Genomic DNA, 19,707 nt, shown 5'->3' on the forward strand with positions numbered 1-19,707 from the left:
GTTTTTAATATGCTTGTTTTATTTATCAGACAGAGAAATAAAAGTTAAGAAAATTAACTACTGTGGTAATAAACCAAAATCGTGATCACTAAAGAGCTTAAAAAAGAAGCACATAATCTTAAAAATAAACAAAAAAATGAATAAATGAAAACTAATAATGATATCAGCTATTCATGAACACTCATCAAATGTTATGCTAAAACAAAGTCATAATTTATTTTTAAGAATTCTAAATGAGGACAGGAATCACATTTGGTCAAAAATGTTCAAAAGCTCTAAAGATGTTAAAGCTAAAGTCACTAAACTTTACCACATGATTATCACTTACTGTATATAACAAGAAAATAGTTTATATTTGCTGTATTTTTACTTGTTTATTAAAGCTTCTTCACATAAGTGTTTTATTTAAGTTTTTAATGATAAAAGAAGGTTATTGAAATATAAATGAGGGACAACACTAATCTGTTTGTTTAATTTATCCATGTTTTAAATGTCTTATAAAAGTACCGGATTGGGACTCGGTATCGGCAGATACACAAAATCAAATGACTCGGAATCGGATCGGGCCCAAAAGAACCTGATCGGGACATCCCTAATGCAAATTAGATATGCGATAATAAATTAGACTGATTGAAATTTAGAAAACAACTTGTATTTATTAGAAAAAAAAAAGTTTTTGAAGGATCATGAAATTGAAATATGTTCACAAAACTGTAATAGAAACACTTTTTTTTCATATTAAATGAGTTACGTTACGAACAGTGACTGCAGCTCTGCAGTGCAGGTCCAACAGCATTACACAGCTCATCAGAAGTGTCATTTGGAATTGTTGGATCCACAGCTCCTCTGTAAAATCACCAACCACAATTTTCCAAAATCCCTTCCTCGTAGTTCGCTGCTCCATGGCCTGAATAAGACTCCGACGTCTCCTTTGATAGATGATGATTGCAGTAAATCAAAGTATTGTTCCCATCGTCGTTGTGTTAAAGCTGGTCTGTGTGCATTTGCATAATTAGGATTTAATGGACACAGTGTAATTGTGAAATTGTCTTCTTTCAACATTTCTAGAAGTTTGATAAAGTTTTGCACACGTGTAATGGAAACAGCTACTGAGAAACCAGGAAAGGTAGGTACTATGGGAACTTGTTGACTAAATGATGATGTTATTCCATTAATTAATCAGAAAGTTATTTGTCATGAAGGAATACTGGATATGCTCTGTACTAATCATAAAACTTTTGTGGACATTGACGACGCATTAAAAAAAAAAATAAACCTCAAATGTCAAAACTGAAACATCGTCGTCCAATCTGCAATGACCAATAGTACCTTCCTTTACCAGTTTCTTATTGTGTTTCATATTTTAGCATTTCGTTTTGATTTACAGAAATTACTTTTGTCTTCTAATATGTTTCATTTTTATTTTGTGACATTTTTCTTTAATTATTTGTTTTGCTTTTTTAATTGTCATTGTGAATTTTAACATGTGGAGAGATTTGGGCCACCATAAAATACAATTTTTAGGCATCCTTATTAGTTTTTTTTGTTGTGAAATCCATCCATAACACTAAACGTACTTTTTTCTCAAAGCCAAAAATAACATCAGATGGTATATTCCAAAAAAAAAAAAAAGTAAATCTATAAATAATTGTCTCTGATGCATGAGAAACCGAGATGCTCACCAGCAGAGCCTTTCACGCTATGGTTCTTCAGTGGTTTCCATCTGTGCCAAAGGCGAAGAGCTGTCTCGGTGCAGAGTATGCACTGAAACGCCGAAAATTTCTGCATCCTCAGCATGAGCCAGAAGCAGGCAACATGCAACATTTTTTATTTATATGGAGAGCAAATGAAATGATCTCAGGATAGCAGTTTATACACAGATTATTTTGAGCATCAGAAGCAACGAGTGGAGAAAAAAAACAAGAACTTGAGAAGTGAGAAAAGTGACCTTGAACATCAAACTTTGCTCATCTGGTCTCCCTCTTCCTGTTTGCTTTGTGGCTGATAAATAAAGGTGCATTTCAAAAGATTTCCCCAACGCATTAAAAATTCTATGAAAAAAACTCTGAGAGCCAACTCTTCCAGGGTTCAAAAGCTCTATGAAGCCCAATTTATCTTTGAAAGATGGGTGGGGGTTTAATATGAAAACCCGAAACTAACTCATGCATGCCTGGTTGGTCAGGCGCTGGGAGATGAAAGGGTGATGTGAAAGAGCGCAATGGGCCGTTGGTGTCTCTATGTAAGGAGAAAGGAGACATGGACGCTGAATTTCAATCAGTCTAGACCTGCTTTTCTATGCAGATCCAGAGAAAATGAAAAATCCTGGTTCGGTCGCTGGAACTTGGCTTGATTAAAAGAAACATTTTTGAAGTTACTGATTTTGTAGTTTGGATCTTGTCATTAACACCAACCCTGGTCAATGTCATCTTCAAAACTTAAGTATTTTATAAACTATAGGGCGATTGGATCATAAAACGATCATAAAACAATGAATAGTCTATTTTTGAATATATGTCACATATAAGGCGCACTGAACTATAAGGTGCACGAAGCGAGTCAAAAAGGTCTGAAAAAGTCAGTCAGACTTTATTAGAACAGCAACTCTAGAGCTATATCCGGATTCCTTTGCTACTAACTATAGAGCACTATAGGCCTATAGAAGGTTCACCATTTTCTGGTGCTGTCTGAATCTACTGCTCAAAAATCAGGTGCACTAGTAATTAACTAGAAGTCTTAGCTAAAAACTAGCGTGCATCGATGCTCACTACATTAGCAAATATAGACCAGAACTAGACCAAAACTTACTTAAATGTAGTTTTCAAATAAACCATCAACATTTTCATCATCAGAACACAGTGGAGTAGTTAAGGATTAGGGTTGGAATTGTGACATACCATAGACTTTGTAATGTGCTACATGTTAGCCACGTGAGAAGCGTTAGCATATACACATTATTGTGACTCCTAACCTCGCTTGCAAAACATAAAAACAGACTAATACATCTAAAATAAAGAATACAGCAACTATGCTAACTCCAAACTTTATTAATAACACATAAAAAAAACAGTTCAACACTGCTACACATTAGCCACATTAGAAGCGTTAGCATATACACAAAACCTGTGACTCCTGACCTTGTTTGAAACACGTAAAAAAAAACAGAGTGATACAGCTAAAGCAAACAGTACAGTGACTATGCTATGCTAACTCCCAACTTTATTAGTAACACGCAAAAAAACAAACAAAAAAAAAACACAGTTCGACACATTAGCCACATTAGTAGCGTTATACACAATACCCTGTGACTCCTGACACATAAAGAAACAGACGTATACACCTCAAACAAACAATACAGTGGCTATGCTAACTCTCAAACTTGTTAATAACCATAAGCAAAAAAAAACACTGCTACACATTAACCACATAAGAAGCGTTAGCATATACAGAATACATGTGACTTCTAACCTTGTTTGCGATAATTTTACTGACTACGCCTACTCACAACCTTGTCAGTAATATGAAAAAAAAAAACAAGAGCAACACCCCTAAATATTAGCCATGTGAGAAACATTAACCACGTTAGCATATTAACAATACCTTTAACTCCCAACATTGTTTGCAACGCATAAAAAAATAAAAATACAGTCCAATACTGCTAAATGTTAGCCCTGTTAGTATATTTACAATAACAACCAACTTTGTTTGCAACTAGTAAAATTCAGACTGACATTTTGACGGAGCGCTGCTTACATCTCAAAATCGCTTCAACATCAGTGAACAGAACCAGAATTAATTAATTCATATATAAGGCTCTCTGGATTATAGGGTGCACTGTCATTTTTTGGGGGAAAAAAGGGTTTTTAGTTCGCCTTGCAATGTGGAAAATGCAGTATGGTTGGTAAGACCCGCGAAACCCATTTTAAGCCAGCCTTGTTTGAATGTTTAAAGCCGGATGTCCTATTAAACACAAACACGTCACTCTCGTGATATTCACTAAAGGGATCCTTGAAGACGGAAAATCTATTCAGAAGTTTGTCCATTAGATTCCATGGAAACTGTTCGGGAGTTCAAGAAAATAAAATAAACAGTTGCATCAGTTAAATGGAATATTCAAAATTAAACAAAACCCACAACTAATGCTGATCACGTCCAGACATATATTTCTGAGCAGATGGCAGCGACGCGCCTTCGAAAGACAAAACACTGAGGCAGATTAGCATGTTGTCCCAGCAGCCAAATTGTCACCCACACCATGATTCCCTCCTTCGTGTCCAAAGTGAGAATGGGGGAATTTAAGCAATAATCCCTGATGATGCTTGCAAAGCTTTGAGCTCCGACCGATGTACAGTTGCCTCCCGCAGACGACTCAGGACACGCATCAAATGCATGTCAGCAGTGCATGATGGGACTCAAAAACAAAGAGAAAGTCAAGAAAGCCGGGGCAGCTGTTCCGCACAGAGCTCATCTTCATCTGCTGGCTGCAGCAGTCAATTATCACTCTCATTAGCACATGGTGATTGCAGCAGCACAGAGAAGAAAAATAAGCTGAAAATGATCTAAGTTCAGACATATTTGTTCAGAAAGTCTAAACTTTGCTTATGTATACAGAAATATAGTGTGTTTATTTGGTGTTTTATTACAGTGTTGAATGATTTTATTGTACAGGGCCTTCAGAGAACTTCCTGTGTATATTTTTTATCTGGACTTATGTATGAACACTGTCTTTTTTATAAAACGTCCATGCAGTAAACACAGAAATCCATCCAGAGGCTATTTGGCTCTGCATGCTGACATTTGACCGCGGGAAATACAACTGAAATGACTCTATAGCAGCTCAGTAGAGGATTTGATATACACCACCAGAAAGTTGCTGGATAGGCCATGGAGATCCACAGTGGCCACAGACAGAAGAATTGTTGTTTCAGCAATCACTTTGTGAAAATTATAAGTGTGTCTGCTGGGCTATTTGGAAGAAATAGCACCACACCTTCTTATTGTCCCCAAGAAAAGTGTTTTTGACTTTGGACAACAGCAGAGTCTGTCTGGATTTACCACAAAGTTGCTACTCTAAATCAGGGATAGTTTTAGACTATGGTCACATATCCCAAAATGCCACAATGCGGTGGCTTAAATGCAAGTTTTTCAGCAAACTCAGCAGGTGGTCGCGAAGGGGCATTTGTAATCGAGAGTTAGCATTTTTACTCGCGAAGGTTTTAAGAAAAAGGTCAAATTAAAAAACAACCAGACGATTTCTTTGACATCGGTCTAAGGCCGCATGAGCACATTCCAAGGTCGCATCAAGGCAGTCCAGTGACAAGTGGGTGGCAGGAGGGCAGCAGCGCAATGAATGACAAAAAAGGAGGGTCTCCAAGGTCCCAAAAATAATCTGATAATCGGTTGATTTCAGACTGCCATCTTCTAGGCCCCGTGCTGCCATCCCCCTACATCAGTGCTGCCAACCCCCTGCCCCTGTGCTGCCATCAAGCGGGTCGTTCGCAGAAGAATATTGTTTATTCCTTTTCTTTCTTTTGTTAAGTCTTTAAGAGGCTGGAAGGCTCGTGGTACTCGAGCACAAGACAATCTAGCAACAAGTGGAGGGGAACATGCAGCTTTTAAACTTAAACCATACAATCAAACACAGGTGCACCCATTAAGAGACCAAGAGAACCAGGTGGAAAAAGAAAGGAATCAACGCACCTGAAACGAGAGGAGGTGAAAACAAATTTTAAAACAGAAACACGACTAAACCCAGCCCCAAACCCCACAGAAACTCTGATACTCTTAAAGACCCACTCCAATAGAAAATTCTGTTTCGGGTGCTTTTCTGGTGTTCTCCAAGGATTTTTGGAGGATTATGGAGGACATATATTAAAAAATAGCTTAAAATAGCATTTCTGAGTATTTCATTAATAATTGCTGTGAATCAGAGGGAGACAAAAAAAAATTCTGTTGGAAAAAGATGCTATTTGTGACATAAAAAATATGCTGAGTGGGCCACAAGCTTCCTGTTTCAAGTTCTCAGTAACTGTTGGATTGAAAAAAATAACCCTTGGTGGTATAAGAGTAAAGGTTGAAAGTCTGTTATGATAGAAAAACTTTCTAATTCCCATTTTTTAGATTGGATTTTGTTCTTTTATTGCGCCACAATGTCACAAATTTAACTGAAGATAGCATCAAAATGAGGCTTTTCACAGCAATTATTAGGTTAGATTAAAATAAAATAGATTATTTAAATATTTTATCACACCAAAAAAAGGACTTAGCACTTACTAAGACAACTTTATATGAGATTTCTGAACAAATACGTGAATGAAATCTAGTTTATGAAGTACACAGTAAGGACAAAAAATAATTAAATGTTTTAGCTACAAGACATTTTACATACAATTTTCGGAGGCTTGAGTACACTGTTAAACAAAATTGTTTCAGTGCACTGAGTACATTTTATTTAACAGTTTCAATCCTGTTTTAAGCCCAAATTTCAGCTCATGCATGTAGACACAAGAAAACTACATAATAAAACACTTCAACAAAAAAAAACAAAGAAAATGAATTTACAATGGAGCAAAAACCCACACATGGACACAGAAATACACAGCAGTCACTGAGGTGTCTGCAGAACAGAGATATGGCGGTCTCCATCAGCCTCTCCACCTACCCAAAGGACCTAATCAGTCAGTGAATGCACGTAAAATGCAAGCTGCCATCTACCTCCATCCCCGCAGACTCATGCCGACACTCTCTTTCAAGTGTTATACTGCAGAAAGGGAAAGGAAGAGCCATACTAAATCAAGATATGCCCACACATACACTCATACCTACTCTTTACCTGCATCCTCTGCAGTCTCATCTTTGCAGTATGATCCAACAGCTCAAATGCAGTTTTCTTTCTCTAACCCAATCCCATTATTTTTCCTCTTTATTACTTGTGCTCCCAGGATGGGTTTTCAATTCTGCCTCAGAAGAGAATCATCTTAGTTGAAGTGCTGCTGCAACTGTCTCTCTCCTTCCTGAATTATTTCAAGTCACTTCCATCCTTTCTCACATGTGTCATAAGACGGAGGGGAAACTGAGTTAAGGCTCTCATACTGCGAAGCAGAAAAAAACTCAGCACTGCTGGAATCTGCCGTCGTGTGATGTCAAAACTGAAACGGGAACAAAAGGCTGTTTGTTAAAACTGTTGAATATGTTGAGTCCAAATCATTTTTGGCTTCATTTACGTTTGTTTATGGTGCCTCTCAATCTAATACTATGTTCATACTTGACATAGACTCTGGAACTCGCCAAACCTGCATCTTTATTCGCGCATTTACCCCACAGTGTTCACACTGGACGAGCAGGGAGGGGCTTCTTCCTCTTTTTCTTTTTCTACTAGCGCACGCCACCAAAGATTGGAAGAGTCAGTTCAAAATGTCGAAGTGGTCCAAATCTCCTGAATCTTGAAAGGGGCGCCATCCATACGCTACTATCGAAGCAGTGACTCTGGATGGTCAAAGTTTGACTTTCAACACACGCTTTGTATGCACTGTAGGGCCCAAAACTTGCACCCGTGAGTTTTGAATGCAGAAGTCAAAATATCCAAGCATTTACATGCACTTTTGATTAGAAGAGTTCGCTTGAACGCGAGTTGTCGAGGGCGGTGTGAACGTAGCTCAACTACGTAGCTCAACAACTAAAGACGCCCCTAAGTTAGTAATGGTTATAATGGAAGTGGTTTTATCATGTTACATTGATTTTCTTTGACAGTAAAATAACAATTTCTATTGAAGCGTTATAAGGGCAAAAGGAGCTCAATGAGGACAAAGGTTTCTCTTACTACTCCCTAACCCGGGAAGGACAAACTACGGTTCATATGCATCCCGCTAAACTATTTAATCTGGCCCACCAAACTGGAATAAATGATTTTCATTACCTGTTCTAATGTTTATTTTCCTTGTATTCTGGTGTCTCCCCACAGATGGAACACTACAAAAAAAAATCTCATTTGTTCAAGTTATTGTGAATTCGTGTAGCGTTTGAAGATTTGTTGTTTTTTTCCAATATTAATGTGTGATTTCCAAGTCAGACGGTCATTTTTCAGATTATTCCAACACCACATGAATGCACCATTTCCCTGAAATTGAGTTTTTCCCTGAGCAAAATCAACCCATGGCACAAAAATGAGAACTAAAATCAGTTTTTAAATAAAAACTCAAAAATGTAATGTTTTAAAGTAATTTTAAATCAAAATTAATGTCTATTCAGATCCTGTGTTATTTTACCAAATTACGAAAACACGGCACAGATCAGCTCTTCTGTCTGTCAAAATTTAGAACCCTTTGTGGCCCCTAAGTTTTCCCATCCCTGCCCTAACCCCTAAAACAGGCATGTCCAAAGTCCGGCCTGTGTTTACATTTCCAAACGGCCTTTCATAAAATCAATACAATTTTCAAAGCTTTCTAAAAACTGTACGATTTCTTGATTGTGGTTTGCCAAATTCAGTTTTAAAAACTACTCATTAAATTATATTTTTAGTTTAATGTACTTTTTGGACCATTTGCTGGTTCTAATAATTCTCCAAATAAGAATTACTTCTTTCTAATCAAACCACTTCTTTCTGGGTTTTGCTTGTTTCAATATCTATTTTTTTATTTATCTTAACTTTTTCTAACACTAAACACACTATTACCTAATAATAATGAAGAACAGCGGTTCACTCTATGATTTGATGCTTGTGACAAACGTATGGAAACAATGCAAACGTTTACTATGTGTGTAAAAAATGTTGGTTTCTCGCTTTGATTCAGCAGAACGGGCCTGTGTTTGTACCGATCCGGCTCTCCATGGTAACTCAAAGGCTGTATGATTATTCCATCTCATTTATTCTAAATGATTTCTGCTGCACAAAAGCGGAACAAATTTGATGGTGTGACTTGTAAACAGCTGCTCGGATTTCCAGCTTATGAAGATCGCTGCTTCGTATGACAAACTGTAAACTGAAGCTCCACTGCTTTAATATTTTTCCAGTTTTCTATCTTGCTGTGGGACGAAAAAAATGACTAAAGGTTTCAGATCAGAGTGTTTAGCCTGTTTTTTTTTTTTTTTTAATGATTCCCATGTATTTATGCATAAGTCAACAGCATGGATTTCAACAGGAAACACTTTTCTTGACGGAGCTGCCAGAGGAGCTGCAGGAATAAAACGATAATCATCTGCAGCCGAGGAATCAGACGAGGCAAAGCAGAGTGACAACAAGGTCATTTAGGCATGGGATGTTACAGAGCTCAGGATACAGCACCACAATAGAAGTTAACTGTGCTCGTCGGGTACAAACAAGAGAACAAGTTTGTTGGAGAGTCTGGTAATTATCTGAGCTGTATCTGTCAGTGGAGCGAGATTCAGCTTTAAAATACCAGCTTTCTTTGGTGTGAAATAAAAAAAATAGGTTTAAAGTGTCAGCACACACTCCACATAGTCAGATTAGGTAGAATGAAGTTTTACTCCATCTTTAAGTCAAACTGAGCTTGTTACAGAAGAGAGGTGGACTCGTATTAGTCATTACCTCGTGTGGCGTTTTATTTTGAAAGGTGAGCAGATTTCACTACATTCTTTCTCCGATAAGAACTTCCTGTCTGCTCTGTCCCAACTTTGAAGTTAGGTGCATGTAATCTTTAGGGGTATCAGATTAATTGGAAACTTTTTGACTTTCTTATTGAAGCATTCTCTTTTTTTTAAAAAAAATAAAACTGCGGCCATGTTAGTTTACCAGGTGAACACTTCCTCCCACACACTTCAGTCACTCACTACTCTCTGAATGATCCCTTTTCTACAAAAGAAATAAAAAAACCTACTAAGTTTTGTTCCTAAACTTTTCTTTTACTTCAGTAGTTACATTTAGATTCCATGAAAACTGTAGCAGGAGAGATTTTTCTGACTTTTTTTTAATCATCTTATACTTTAAAATGACACAAATAAAAGCCAAACCTTTTAATATTTGACATTTACAAGTGACTGGAGATTTTTTTAGTTTTAGAGCACCCTTACTGGGAATGTTCAATGTTTGTCTTGAAAGTTTTCTAAATTTTAGAAAAAGTTTAAGTTCAGAAGCATTTTATTGTGTAAAATTCTAACAATTACAGAGCAAAACTAAGGTAGCTAAAACGCTCAAAAAAGTGTTTTAAAAATGGTTAAACTGAAAGAACTTGATTAATTAGTGCCTAATGAAGACTGTTTACTAATGATAATTTTTATTTTTATAACTTTTCCCTTCAAAAACTGAATCTTCAGAAATGGAAAAGATAGAAAGACACAAAAAAATAATTTTATGTATTTATTTATTTAGAAAAAAAAGTCCTATCAAGATGTTTCCTTAAAATAGGAATTTAGTAAGTAAGGCAATTTTTCTTACCCCTCTGGCAGATTTTTTGTTTCTTTTAAAGAAAAAAATTCAAATTTTAAGCATGTTTTTTTTTACTTATTTCTACAAGGTCTGTTTTTACAGTGTACTTGTCTTTAATTCTACTTTCACACCACCTTTAGCAACACGCGTTCAAGCGCTCACTTCCAATAAAAAATCAACATAAATATGCATATATGTGATTTTTAGGCTCCTGTGTTCAAAACTCTTGTGTTTGTGTGTCGTTACAAACATTTTTTAAGTCAGTTTTTGGGCTCTACGGCTATTAAAAGCACGTTGAAAGGTAAACCAGGTCAAACTTTGACCAATCAGAGACTCGGACTTGGTAGTGACATAAGATTTGCACCGCTTCAACATTTCGCGCCAAGCCTCTTCCTGCAGGTTCATGTTCAAGTATCAGGTGTGAACTCCACATGCTAGAAGCGTGTTCACGAACCCACAAAGCCAAATTGAGCTTTTGCCTAAAAACGTTTCAATCACTTCAGGATCTGACTTGAGGACTGAAAGTGTGTTTATTTGGCTCTGAATAACACATATTTTTACATTTACTTGAATATATTGTATATGAGTTACAGTAAGAAGCTGAAGTTGCAAAAACTCAAAATCCCCAATGACAAAAAACGTTGAGCTGCTCCAAAAAAATAAAGAGGTTTCCGCTCTTCTGCAATCATATCAGCGCAGTTTCAGTTTATAGCAACATAAAGAATCATGTCGATGGTATGAATCAGCTGCTGTTACATGTGCACATAAAGCAGATAATCGTGATAAGTAACTTTACATACATGCACAATAGTAATGCAATGTTCTTCTTTTCTAGTTTCCAGGCAGAATGTGATCTGAGAAGCCCTTCAGAAACAAATTAAAAGACAAAAAAAAAGGATTAAAGACTCTGCAGACGGCCAGAAATCCTCCAAACTCTGTCCGACTTCATCAAACGATGGGCGAGCTACAATACAAGGTGACACCTAAGCATCAGATTAGTCTCCCCGATTACCTCTTCACTTCTAAACCCCTGCAGGTAAAAACAAAAAACTGGGATCTCATTGAAGCGTGATATCAAAACATTGTGTCTGGTGGCCTTCTTTGTTTTCATCTATATACTGCTATGAGGAGAACACAGAACAGAGAAAAACCACAAAAAAGAGGAGAAATCGGAGGAAATAATTGCATCATCAATATAGAGGAAGGTCAAAAGGGAAGCCAAACAAAGAGACTCCTAGAAAGTGGGAGAGACAGGAGGAGAATAGATTCTCCCTTTTTCTCATTTGGGGGGTTTCCCTGTTTAGCTACAAAGAGGTGGGGCTCACCTCAAGCGATTCTTAAAGAGAAGCAAGTTCAAAGCGTGCCGGTGGGAGGAGGCAGTGGCTGCGTGGGAGCACAGGAGACAGTTAGGATGGGATTTCTCATTACTCGTGTCTCGCTCCGTGTCCCGGCTATTACCGCCGCACGCCGCTCCTCATTCTATGCCCTATAATTTCTCTCGGCCTCCCTTTCTCCAGACACAAACCGAATGCATAAGATTGCTCCCCACTAGGCCACGCTCTCTTTCTCTTTCATCTAAGCCTGCTTGTGTTTCCACAGCACATGACTGTGCACACACAGGCTAAAAAACACACAGTCTGGATGACAAAGCAAGAGCAAATAGGACACACAAAGCATGTGGCATGCTGGCATGAGGCGAGTACGTCAGTGCAATACTAAAACACTGCAAGAGATAAAATGAACATGAATGAAACACATGACTAAATGTTGAGCAATAATGATGTCTACATTATATTGAATTTCTAGTATATGCATGTTTGTGCAAACTTATATGCTTTTTTGTTTCAAAATCAGTCCCACATATTAAGCTATGACGAGTCTGCTCTTGGATTTGGTTTTGTCAGTTTTATTTACTTGATTCTTGTAGGATCTTCTGTTTGAAATTGTCCTCAAGCAACCACCTTCAGTGAAAAAGTCTATGCATTTTCATGTTTTTTCACGTTCACTGGTAGCTACGCAAGCTTCTACAACTGTTTTTGGAGAAAACGGGTCCACTAACCCTTGTGCTATCTTATGGGGTCCAGATGACCCAAGCCTTACCACATCCACACCATGACAAATGTGGATGAAGCTGGACAGGATTTCATGTCTGCCATGCAGGGGCGTCGCTAGGGATTTTGGGCCCCATCAAAATATTTTTTATAGGGCCCCTAACAGAGTGGTAAATTTGCATAAGGGGCCTCTGTGCCCCAAAATTAATTCAGTCTGGGCCCCAAGGATCTGCCACCTTTACCCCCCCTTTTCAGCGCCCCAGCTGCCACAGACACCAGTGAAAATAAAAAATGATTGAAGGAAAAAGTTTAGCGCACTGTCATGTGGGGTCCAGGTGACCCCACTCTCAACGTCAACGCACAAGGGTTACACCTGGTCAAACTTTGACCAGTCAGGGACTTGACTCAGGTAATGATGTATGGATGACGTCCCTTTCAATTCATGGAAGGACCAATCGTTTGAAAATTGATCACAGAGGAGAAATGAATAATTGCGGTTTTTGTCCGACTAGAATTATATGACACCAAGTATTTCATATATCAAGGAGCTGTCAAAGAAAAAGTCTGGAGCGAGATTTGGAAGATTTGCACCACTTTGACATTTCCCACCAAGCCTCTTCCAACTGTAAGAGCGCTAATATCAGGTAGCGACAATCCAGTGTGAACACCATATGCTAAATTTAAGAATGCAAGTCACATGACCAGTGTGAGCACATCAGTCACACCAGCTTTTAGTTGATGATAATCTACAGCTGTTTCCATTTCTGTCAGTTACCATCAGTATATTTAGCTTTCTGGTTTTCAAGTCTTCATCATCAGGTCATTTGCTCTGAGTGCTCCCTAAAGCCTCGTTTCCACTGAGCGGTACGGTGTGGTAATTTGAGCGTTTCCATTGTGAAATGGCCCCTATTAGTTGCAGATCCATAAAAAATACAACAGAACGGTCCATGTTGTCACCCGTCGATTGGCAGAAAGTGGTGACCACATTAGAAAGCGCCAATATAGCCCTAAGCTAACATTCTCAATGGTGGTATTCTTGCTAGCTGCTCGCAATCTTCCTTCCAACAACATTAAATTCCAGTTATACGCAAGAAGAAGACGACCTCAATTATTGTTATTTTTCAACTCGTCACACTACAATAACACTTAGCAGTCTACACCACGCATGCGCCGTGAAAACAAAACGCTCCGCGCATGTTAGGCTTAACTGAGTGGAAACGCTGACCAGAATTAACTGGACTGTCCTAAACTACTCCTTAACGGACTGGACCGCTTAGTGGAAACGAGGCTTTAGTGTTAAAATGTTAAGTTTGTTTGTCCTACCACAGTCTAGTTTCTGGCTACTCCTATATGAATGTATCCCAACCTTTTTTCTTTATTTTTTTGTTTTTTTGTATTGGGTTTTGCTATTTTCAAAAACCCTTAAAAACATTGTGCAGTAAACCCACCTACTTATTTTGGAAGCCACAAAATGTGTTCCAAGCAATGCAAGAAGTTTATGATACACTATAATGAACCTTCTATCTAATAAAATATTGACAAAAAATTTGATCTAATTTGAAAAATCTGTAGCAAAACGCCTGTTAAGTTAATGAAGTTCTAGATTTCAGCGTTTTATCAAATCGTCCTTCCTGTTGTCCTAATTTTTGTGTAGAAATGGTCAAAATGAGATAAAAAATAAAGCAGAATTTGAAGAAAACAGCCAAAGCTGAGGAGCTCCAGCAGTCGTGCGAATGCGCCACAGAGGAAGTGTTTTCCAGAGTAGAACGAGCAGCACGTCTTGCTGCAATCAATCCCTGGTATTTGTCAGATATGCTCCCCGCCACGCCAGCCATCCGTGACTCATTCCCTCATTACATCTCGGAGGTCACGCCCACTCCGCCTCTGCCTGCGCCATCCTTCCAGGGTCTGATGGCGGCCTAATGACCTGCTCTCTCTACACTGCAATTAACCTTTTTATTGGCCACCTGCCAGCGAGCTGGAGATGCATCAGCCACTGGGCACGTCTGTATAGAGGCAGGAGCACGGATGCAGCGCCTTCTGCACGCGTGCGCATGTGCAGCGGCGGAGGTCTGCACCGACGTGTGCATGTGCCTGTAACTGCCGACAGATTACTCCCTCTCTCAAACAGAAATTGATTGAATCCAACACCCCATCATGGTTGACTCGGGCAGATCCCACTGGCTGCAGTGCTGTTTGATGGAAAAGCACTTCTTGCTGCAGGAACTTAACAAGTCCCCTCTGCATTACATGTCAGTGGTGAGGGCAAGAATTATTTACACTGTGGAGCAGCTAAATAGATCCCATTCTGAAGTCTATCAGGTTGGCAATAAGCAAAACATCCATCTATCTGGCAAGATTATAGATGCAACAGAATTAAATCTTAAAAAAATCTAAAGTGACCTCAATATTTGATCAAAAACTGGACAAAGGAAAAGGGTTTGTCCACATTTACATGAAGCTTTTCCCACAAAAGATAATCTTCTAGACAGGAGATTGTCTCACACACCAAATTTTGGCATTCTGTCCGATCTCTCAGTGCCATCTGTGTAATTTTACAACAACATGAGCTGATATCCACTTGGCCGGTATCGCAGCGTCAAAACTAAAAATGTGTCAATGCCAAACTTAAGGGTGCATTAACACCAGGGCTGTTTGGTCCACGCCGGCATTTGGGTCCTCAAATAGTCCGCTTCGCCATGAAAGGTCACTTGAACTCCCTAACCAGTAAAGGTCTTGGTTCACTAGGAAGTAAACTCTGGTGAGGTTTAAGATAGTGTGAATGCTAATACACTATCTAGAATATCTAGAGAACCAGTAAGCAAAATATGCACCGCTGAGTTCTAGAAGAAAGACAAAACTGAATCCTAAAGGTATGGACACTACGAGCATGTGACGAGCATTCAAAGATATGCTAATCTTGTATTCTTGAATGCGCATATACCTCAAACTAGACAGGCAGGGAGGGGCTTCTTGGATGAATTCAATTCACAATATTTTTTATTATTTGGATCCACTCGATTCAATTCAATTTTGAGTCTACATATTTAGAGATATTTTTATAGAAATACATTATTAATCTATATATGTTTTGAACATATAATTGGAAAATTCTTAATCTGTAAATATTATAAAAATTAGATGTTTTGGTTTTTTTTAGCTAATTTTACTAATTGAGCAGCTGTTTTACTTTCAACTGTGACAGTTCGGTCAGAGTGTGGTGTGTAAACAGAAAAACCAAAAGAAAATAGTTTTATTTTTTTAGCATTCCATACTCAAACTACCTTAGCGTGAAAGCTCCCTAACATTATTTGTTTTGATCACCCCGGCACAAGCAAAGACACGACAGAAAAGTTGATGCGACAAATTAGAGATTAAAGTGGCTGATGCGGCAGAACCCGGAGAATATCCTCCGCTGTCTTTGTGAAAGCTGCTTCGCCAGCTCGTTTACGACTGTAATGAGATCAGCTCTCAGTGCGCTAAGAAAAGCTGAACTGTCCAGCGTGTGAGGCAGAGGCCGTACCTTTCGACCGCGCACGTTAGGAAGAAAATGAGACAGATATCTCACCACATCTGGATGGTTGTAAGGTATTTGTGTTGTGCTGGTTGTGTTTTGTCTTGTTCTACTTGTACAGAAAGTTGCCTCTTTTTTTAGCGAGGAAGATGCCGTTTCCCCAAACACCGGTGTAAATATGGATTAGGGCAGAGTTGTCGAAAAACCTCACAAAGGCGTTCAGCAACCAGCGGCTTTATAATGTACTGTAGTGCTGACAATGAGGGGCCTCTCTTGGGCGTTGTAAAAGCCGACAGAGCGAGGCTGACTAGGAACCTCACGGTAAATGCATTTTGGGGCTCCTTCAGCTACAAATTGAATTTCAGGGCATGACTTCACTGAGAGCACCCAATAATCCCGATGTCACCGGCTGTTCCCGAGCTGAACAAGGTCACCGTGTCGGCCGTGTAATGAAAAATAACAGACCTCATTTTAAAAGCGTTTATCCAGTGGTGCGGTGCATTCGAGAGCCGGGTCAGGTGAGAAACAAACAAATGAAAAGAATTAACGAACAACTGAAGACAGGAAAAACTCAACTGAAAGAGGCGCCACTAAAGAACCACCCAAGAAACAAAGACTGTTCTATTCTAACAAGAATAATTAAAGATTTAGTACTCCTAATGAGGAGTTATTTGGCGCAAATCCGGCAGTCTTACCTGCTACAGAGAGCCGTGCTGTGCGGCTGGAAATGGAGCCCAGGTTGTCGATCGTGGCAACACACTGGTAGATGCCCTCGTCTGGCTTGTTGTGCTTTGAGTGGGTGATGTGGCTGAAGAACAGCGAGCCGTCAGGAAGTATGCGCCGCCTCTCGTCTGAAACCAGGCTCATAAAAGTGCCGTCCTTCTTCCACGTGATGCGTGCCGGCGTGGCCCCGTCGCTGTGGGCCGAACAGTTGAGCAGTGCGGGGTTTCCGCGGACGGCCAGCGTGTCCTGGGGCTCCACCGTGAACCAGAAGGGGCTGAAGGGGTGTGCTGCAGAACCTGGAAAGAGGCAGGTAGAGGTGTACTGAGCAAAAGGCTGTTCCAAATAATATAACGGTATGTTTTTTTTTCCTGATCTAATGAAATACCAGCATGTATGCTTTAGGGAATATGTGGAAAAATGGTAAAACAAAAAACAGCTAATATATCATTTCAATTACACTGAAAGAGTTTTATTTAAACAAAAGCCAGCATAACTTAAATGTGGCGATCTGTCCAGGGTGTATTCTGCCTTCGCCCATCAGTAGCTAGGTTAGGCTCCGGCAGCACCATGACCCAGAAAGGGACAAAACAGTGAAGAGGATGAATGAACTTAAATCTAAGCATCCTCATCCCCAACTCATCACATATGGTGGTGTGGTTCGGGGCCCCCTCTGGGTTTTGACGTGTTGGGTGTCCCCAACTCGTCGTTTTTTTGGCATGCTGGCTGTTCCCATTAAATCAGGGGTCCCCAGTACTGGGGTGGTACTGGAGGCGGTAACTGACGTGGATTAGAGTTAGGTTACTGCTTCCGGTCCACGTCTCAAGGGTTGGGGACACTTGATTAGTGTCTGTGGCCTGATACCAAGTGGCCCTTGGACCAGTACTGGTTCGTGGCCCGAAGGCTGGGGACCCCTGATTCAATGGGGACAGTCAGCACATCAAAAAACAACAAGGAGGGGGCCCGAACAACACATACATATACAGTATGATGGGTTGGGAGTTGCAGACACCCAAAAGGTCAAAAAGGGACAAACCATATGTTCTTATACGACGAGTTGGGAGTTAGGGACACCCAAAACGTCAAAAAGTGATGAACCATACATTGATATATGACCAGTTTGCTTAAATTATACTCTAGTTGAACCTCGTCTATATAGGAGGCAGCATCCAACATAAAAGGGCTCCATTTGATTGGTCAATGACATAAAGGGGTTCATCCAATTGGTCAAATGATTCATTTGCTTCAAGTGACCATAGATTGTATAAGCATGCGTCTAAACATTTAAGGTAACCATTTATTGCAGTTTACACCATCTCTTGTCATATCCAATTGACTGATTTTGCAATGACGATACATTTGAGATTTATCGTGCAGGAATAGTGTCCATAAGTCAGTAAGAATGCAATGCCGTCAACTGAAAAGCTTCTACACACCATACCACATTACCATAAGCTACAGTAAAAGTAGCTCTGAAAACTGTCACAAAGACAAATGCTGGTCGACTTTAGAAAAACATGCTGCCTCCTCAGTTCCACTTTGACTGCATATCCCAATCTCTAATACTTCCAAACATGATGTGTAGGAGTTCACTTTATATATAAATAAACACTCCAGCAACTGCAACAAAATGTTCCCAAAGTAAAACATCTTGTTTGTTGCGTCCTTTTAGCCAAAGAGCTTTGGCTGATCCCAGAGCCTCCAAGAGCCTTTTTTATTATAAAACCACAAGCCCCAGTGGAGCTGGGTAAGAGGAACTGACAAATTTAACCCAGTCTAGCCTCCCTGGCAAGTTAATATCACGTCTTGCTTTATTGTAAGTACAGACTGGAGTCAAGGAGTAAACGGTCTAGCTTTTATTTCCTTTCCCTGAGCGTAAATGGCCACATGGCATTGACATGCATCGCGTCAAAGTTAGAATATGCAATTACTTTGCATTTATCCTCATCAATTATTCAGGCTCTGCCAACCTTTAAGCTGCACAGTTGTTCTGTTTAGATAAATAATGCCAATTATCAGCCAGGCAGGTATAGGTTTAAGATAGAGAATTTATTAAGGGGGTCATGAGGATATTTAAATAATGCAACGTGTGCGGCGGAGAACTCGGCTGAATGTTGAATGCGGTTTAAAACATGCCTGTTCTGTCCTAAGAAAATGTCATGTCTCCAGGGCGGAGGAAGACAGAACAGGGAAAATGAGAAAACGGGAGCTCCAAAGAAAGATACCATGCCTATTATTCGGCTGTTTAACTACGAGGAGGTAATTTCTCGTCTCCGTTCCCTCGTGTGAGAGCCAAGGAGTGAAGTGGTGTAAAACATGGCCTATTAAGGTGGCAAAAAAAGGCTGCACATCTTCGGCGCTCTTTAAAAGCACAAACACTTACAGCAAAACGAGGCAGAAAGTGGCTGACAGAGATTTTCACCAACACTGTAAACGCTAAACAATCTAGAATTTTAACAAAGTTATGCAATCATCGCTGCAATAACAAAGTGATGGAGCAGAACGGAGGATTGAAAAGGCTTTAATGTTGGAAAAAGCTGACCAAATAAAACCTCATGGCTTTGTTTGATCAAATGCGTGATGAGGTCATCTGAAGATGAATCAGTACTTAGCTTGTTGCAGTCTTGGCAGGATATGACATCACAGACCCTTTTCGGTAAAAAAGAAACATAAAATAGCTAAAAATTTAGCTAAATTTCTCCTTCTGTTTGTACTTTATTTGAAGGTCATAATTAAAACCAAATATTCAGTTTGGTTATCTTTTATCCTCATAAATGTATCAATATACCATTTAATTCAGAATTTAAGCTAGAAAATATAACTATGAATTTTCCACACTTTGGTGCTCTGAACTACAGAGCACACCATCAAAAAATTGTCTATTTTCTTAACAAAGTTTAAAGTAACTCTAGACTTGCTTGTAACACGCTAGCTGCTAGCTATATTAGCATATTCTCAACATGTCAACTCCCACCCTTTTTAATGACACATAAAATAAACAGATTGATACAGCTAAACCAAACGTTACTGTGACTATGCTAACA

The 19,707-nt window shown here is 39.3% G+C and overlaps 1 protein-coding gene across 8 annotated transcripts in view; it reads right to left on the minus strand.

Moving 5' to 3' along the window:
* The window catches only part of neo1a (neogenin 1a), a 230,446-nt gene that overhangs the window by 127,002 nt on the left and 83,737 nt on the right, over positions 1–19,707 (minus strand). For all 8 annotated transcript variants that reach the window (XM_024296401.2, XM_024296393.2, XM_024296398.2 and 5 more), the window contains exon 2: positions 16,639–16,962. In XM_024296401.2, the coding sequence (XP_024152169.1) occupies positions 16,639–16,962 (324 nt within the window). The remainder of the gene's footprint in view (positions 1–16,638; positions 16,963–19,707) is intronic.

The sequence above is a fragment of the Oryzias melastigma genome, linkage group LG3 (assembly GCF_002922805.2).
Source record: "Oryzias melastigma strain HK-1 linkage group LG3, ASM292280v2, whole genome shotgun sequence".
Lineage (NCBI taxonomy): Eukaryota > Metazoa > Chordata > Actinopteri > Beloniformes > Adrianichthyidae > Oryzias > Oryzias melastigma.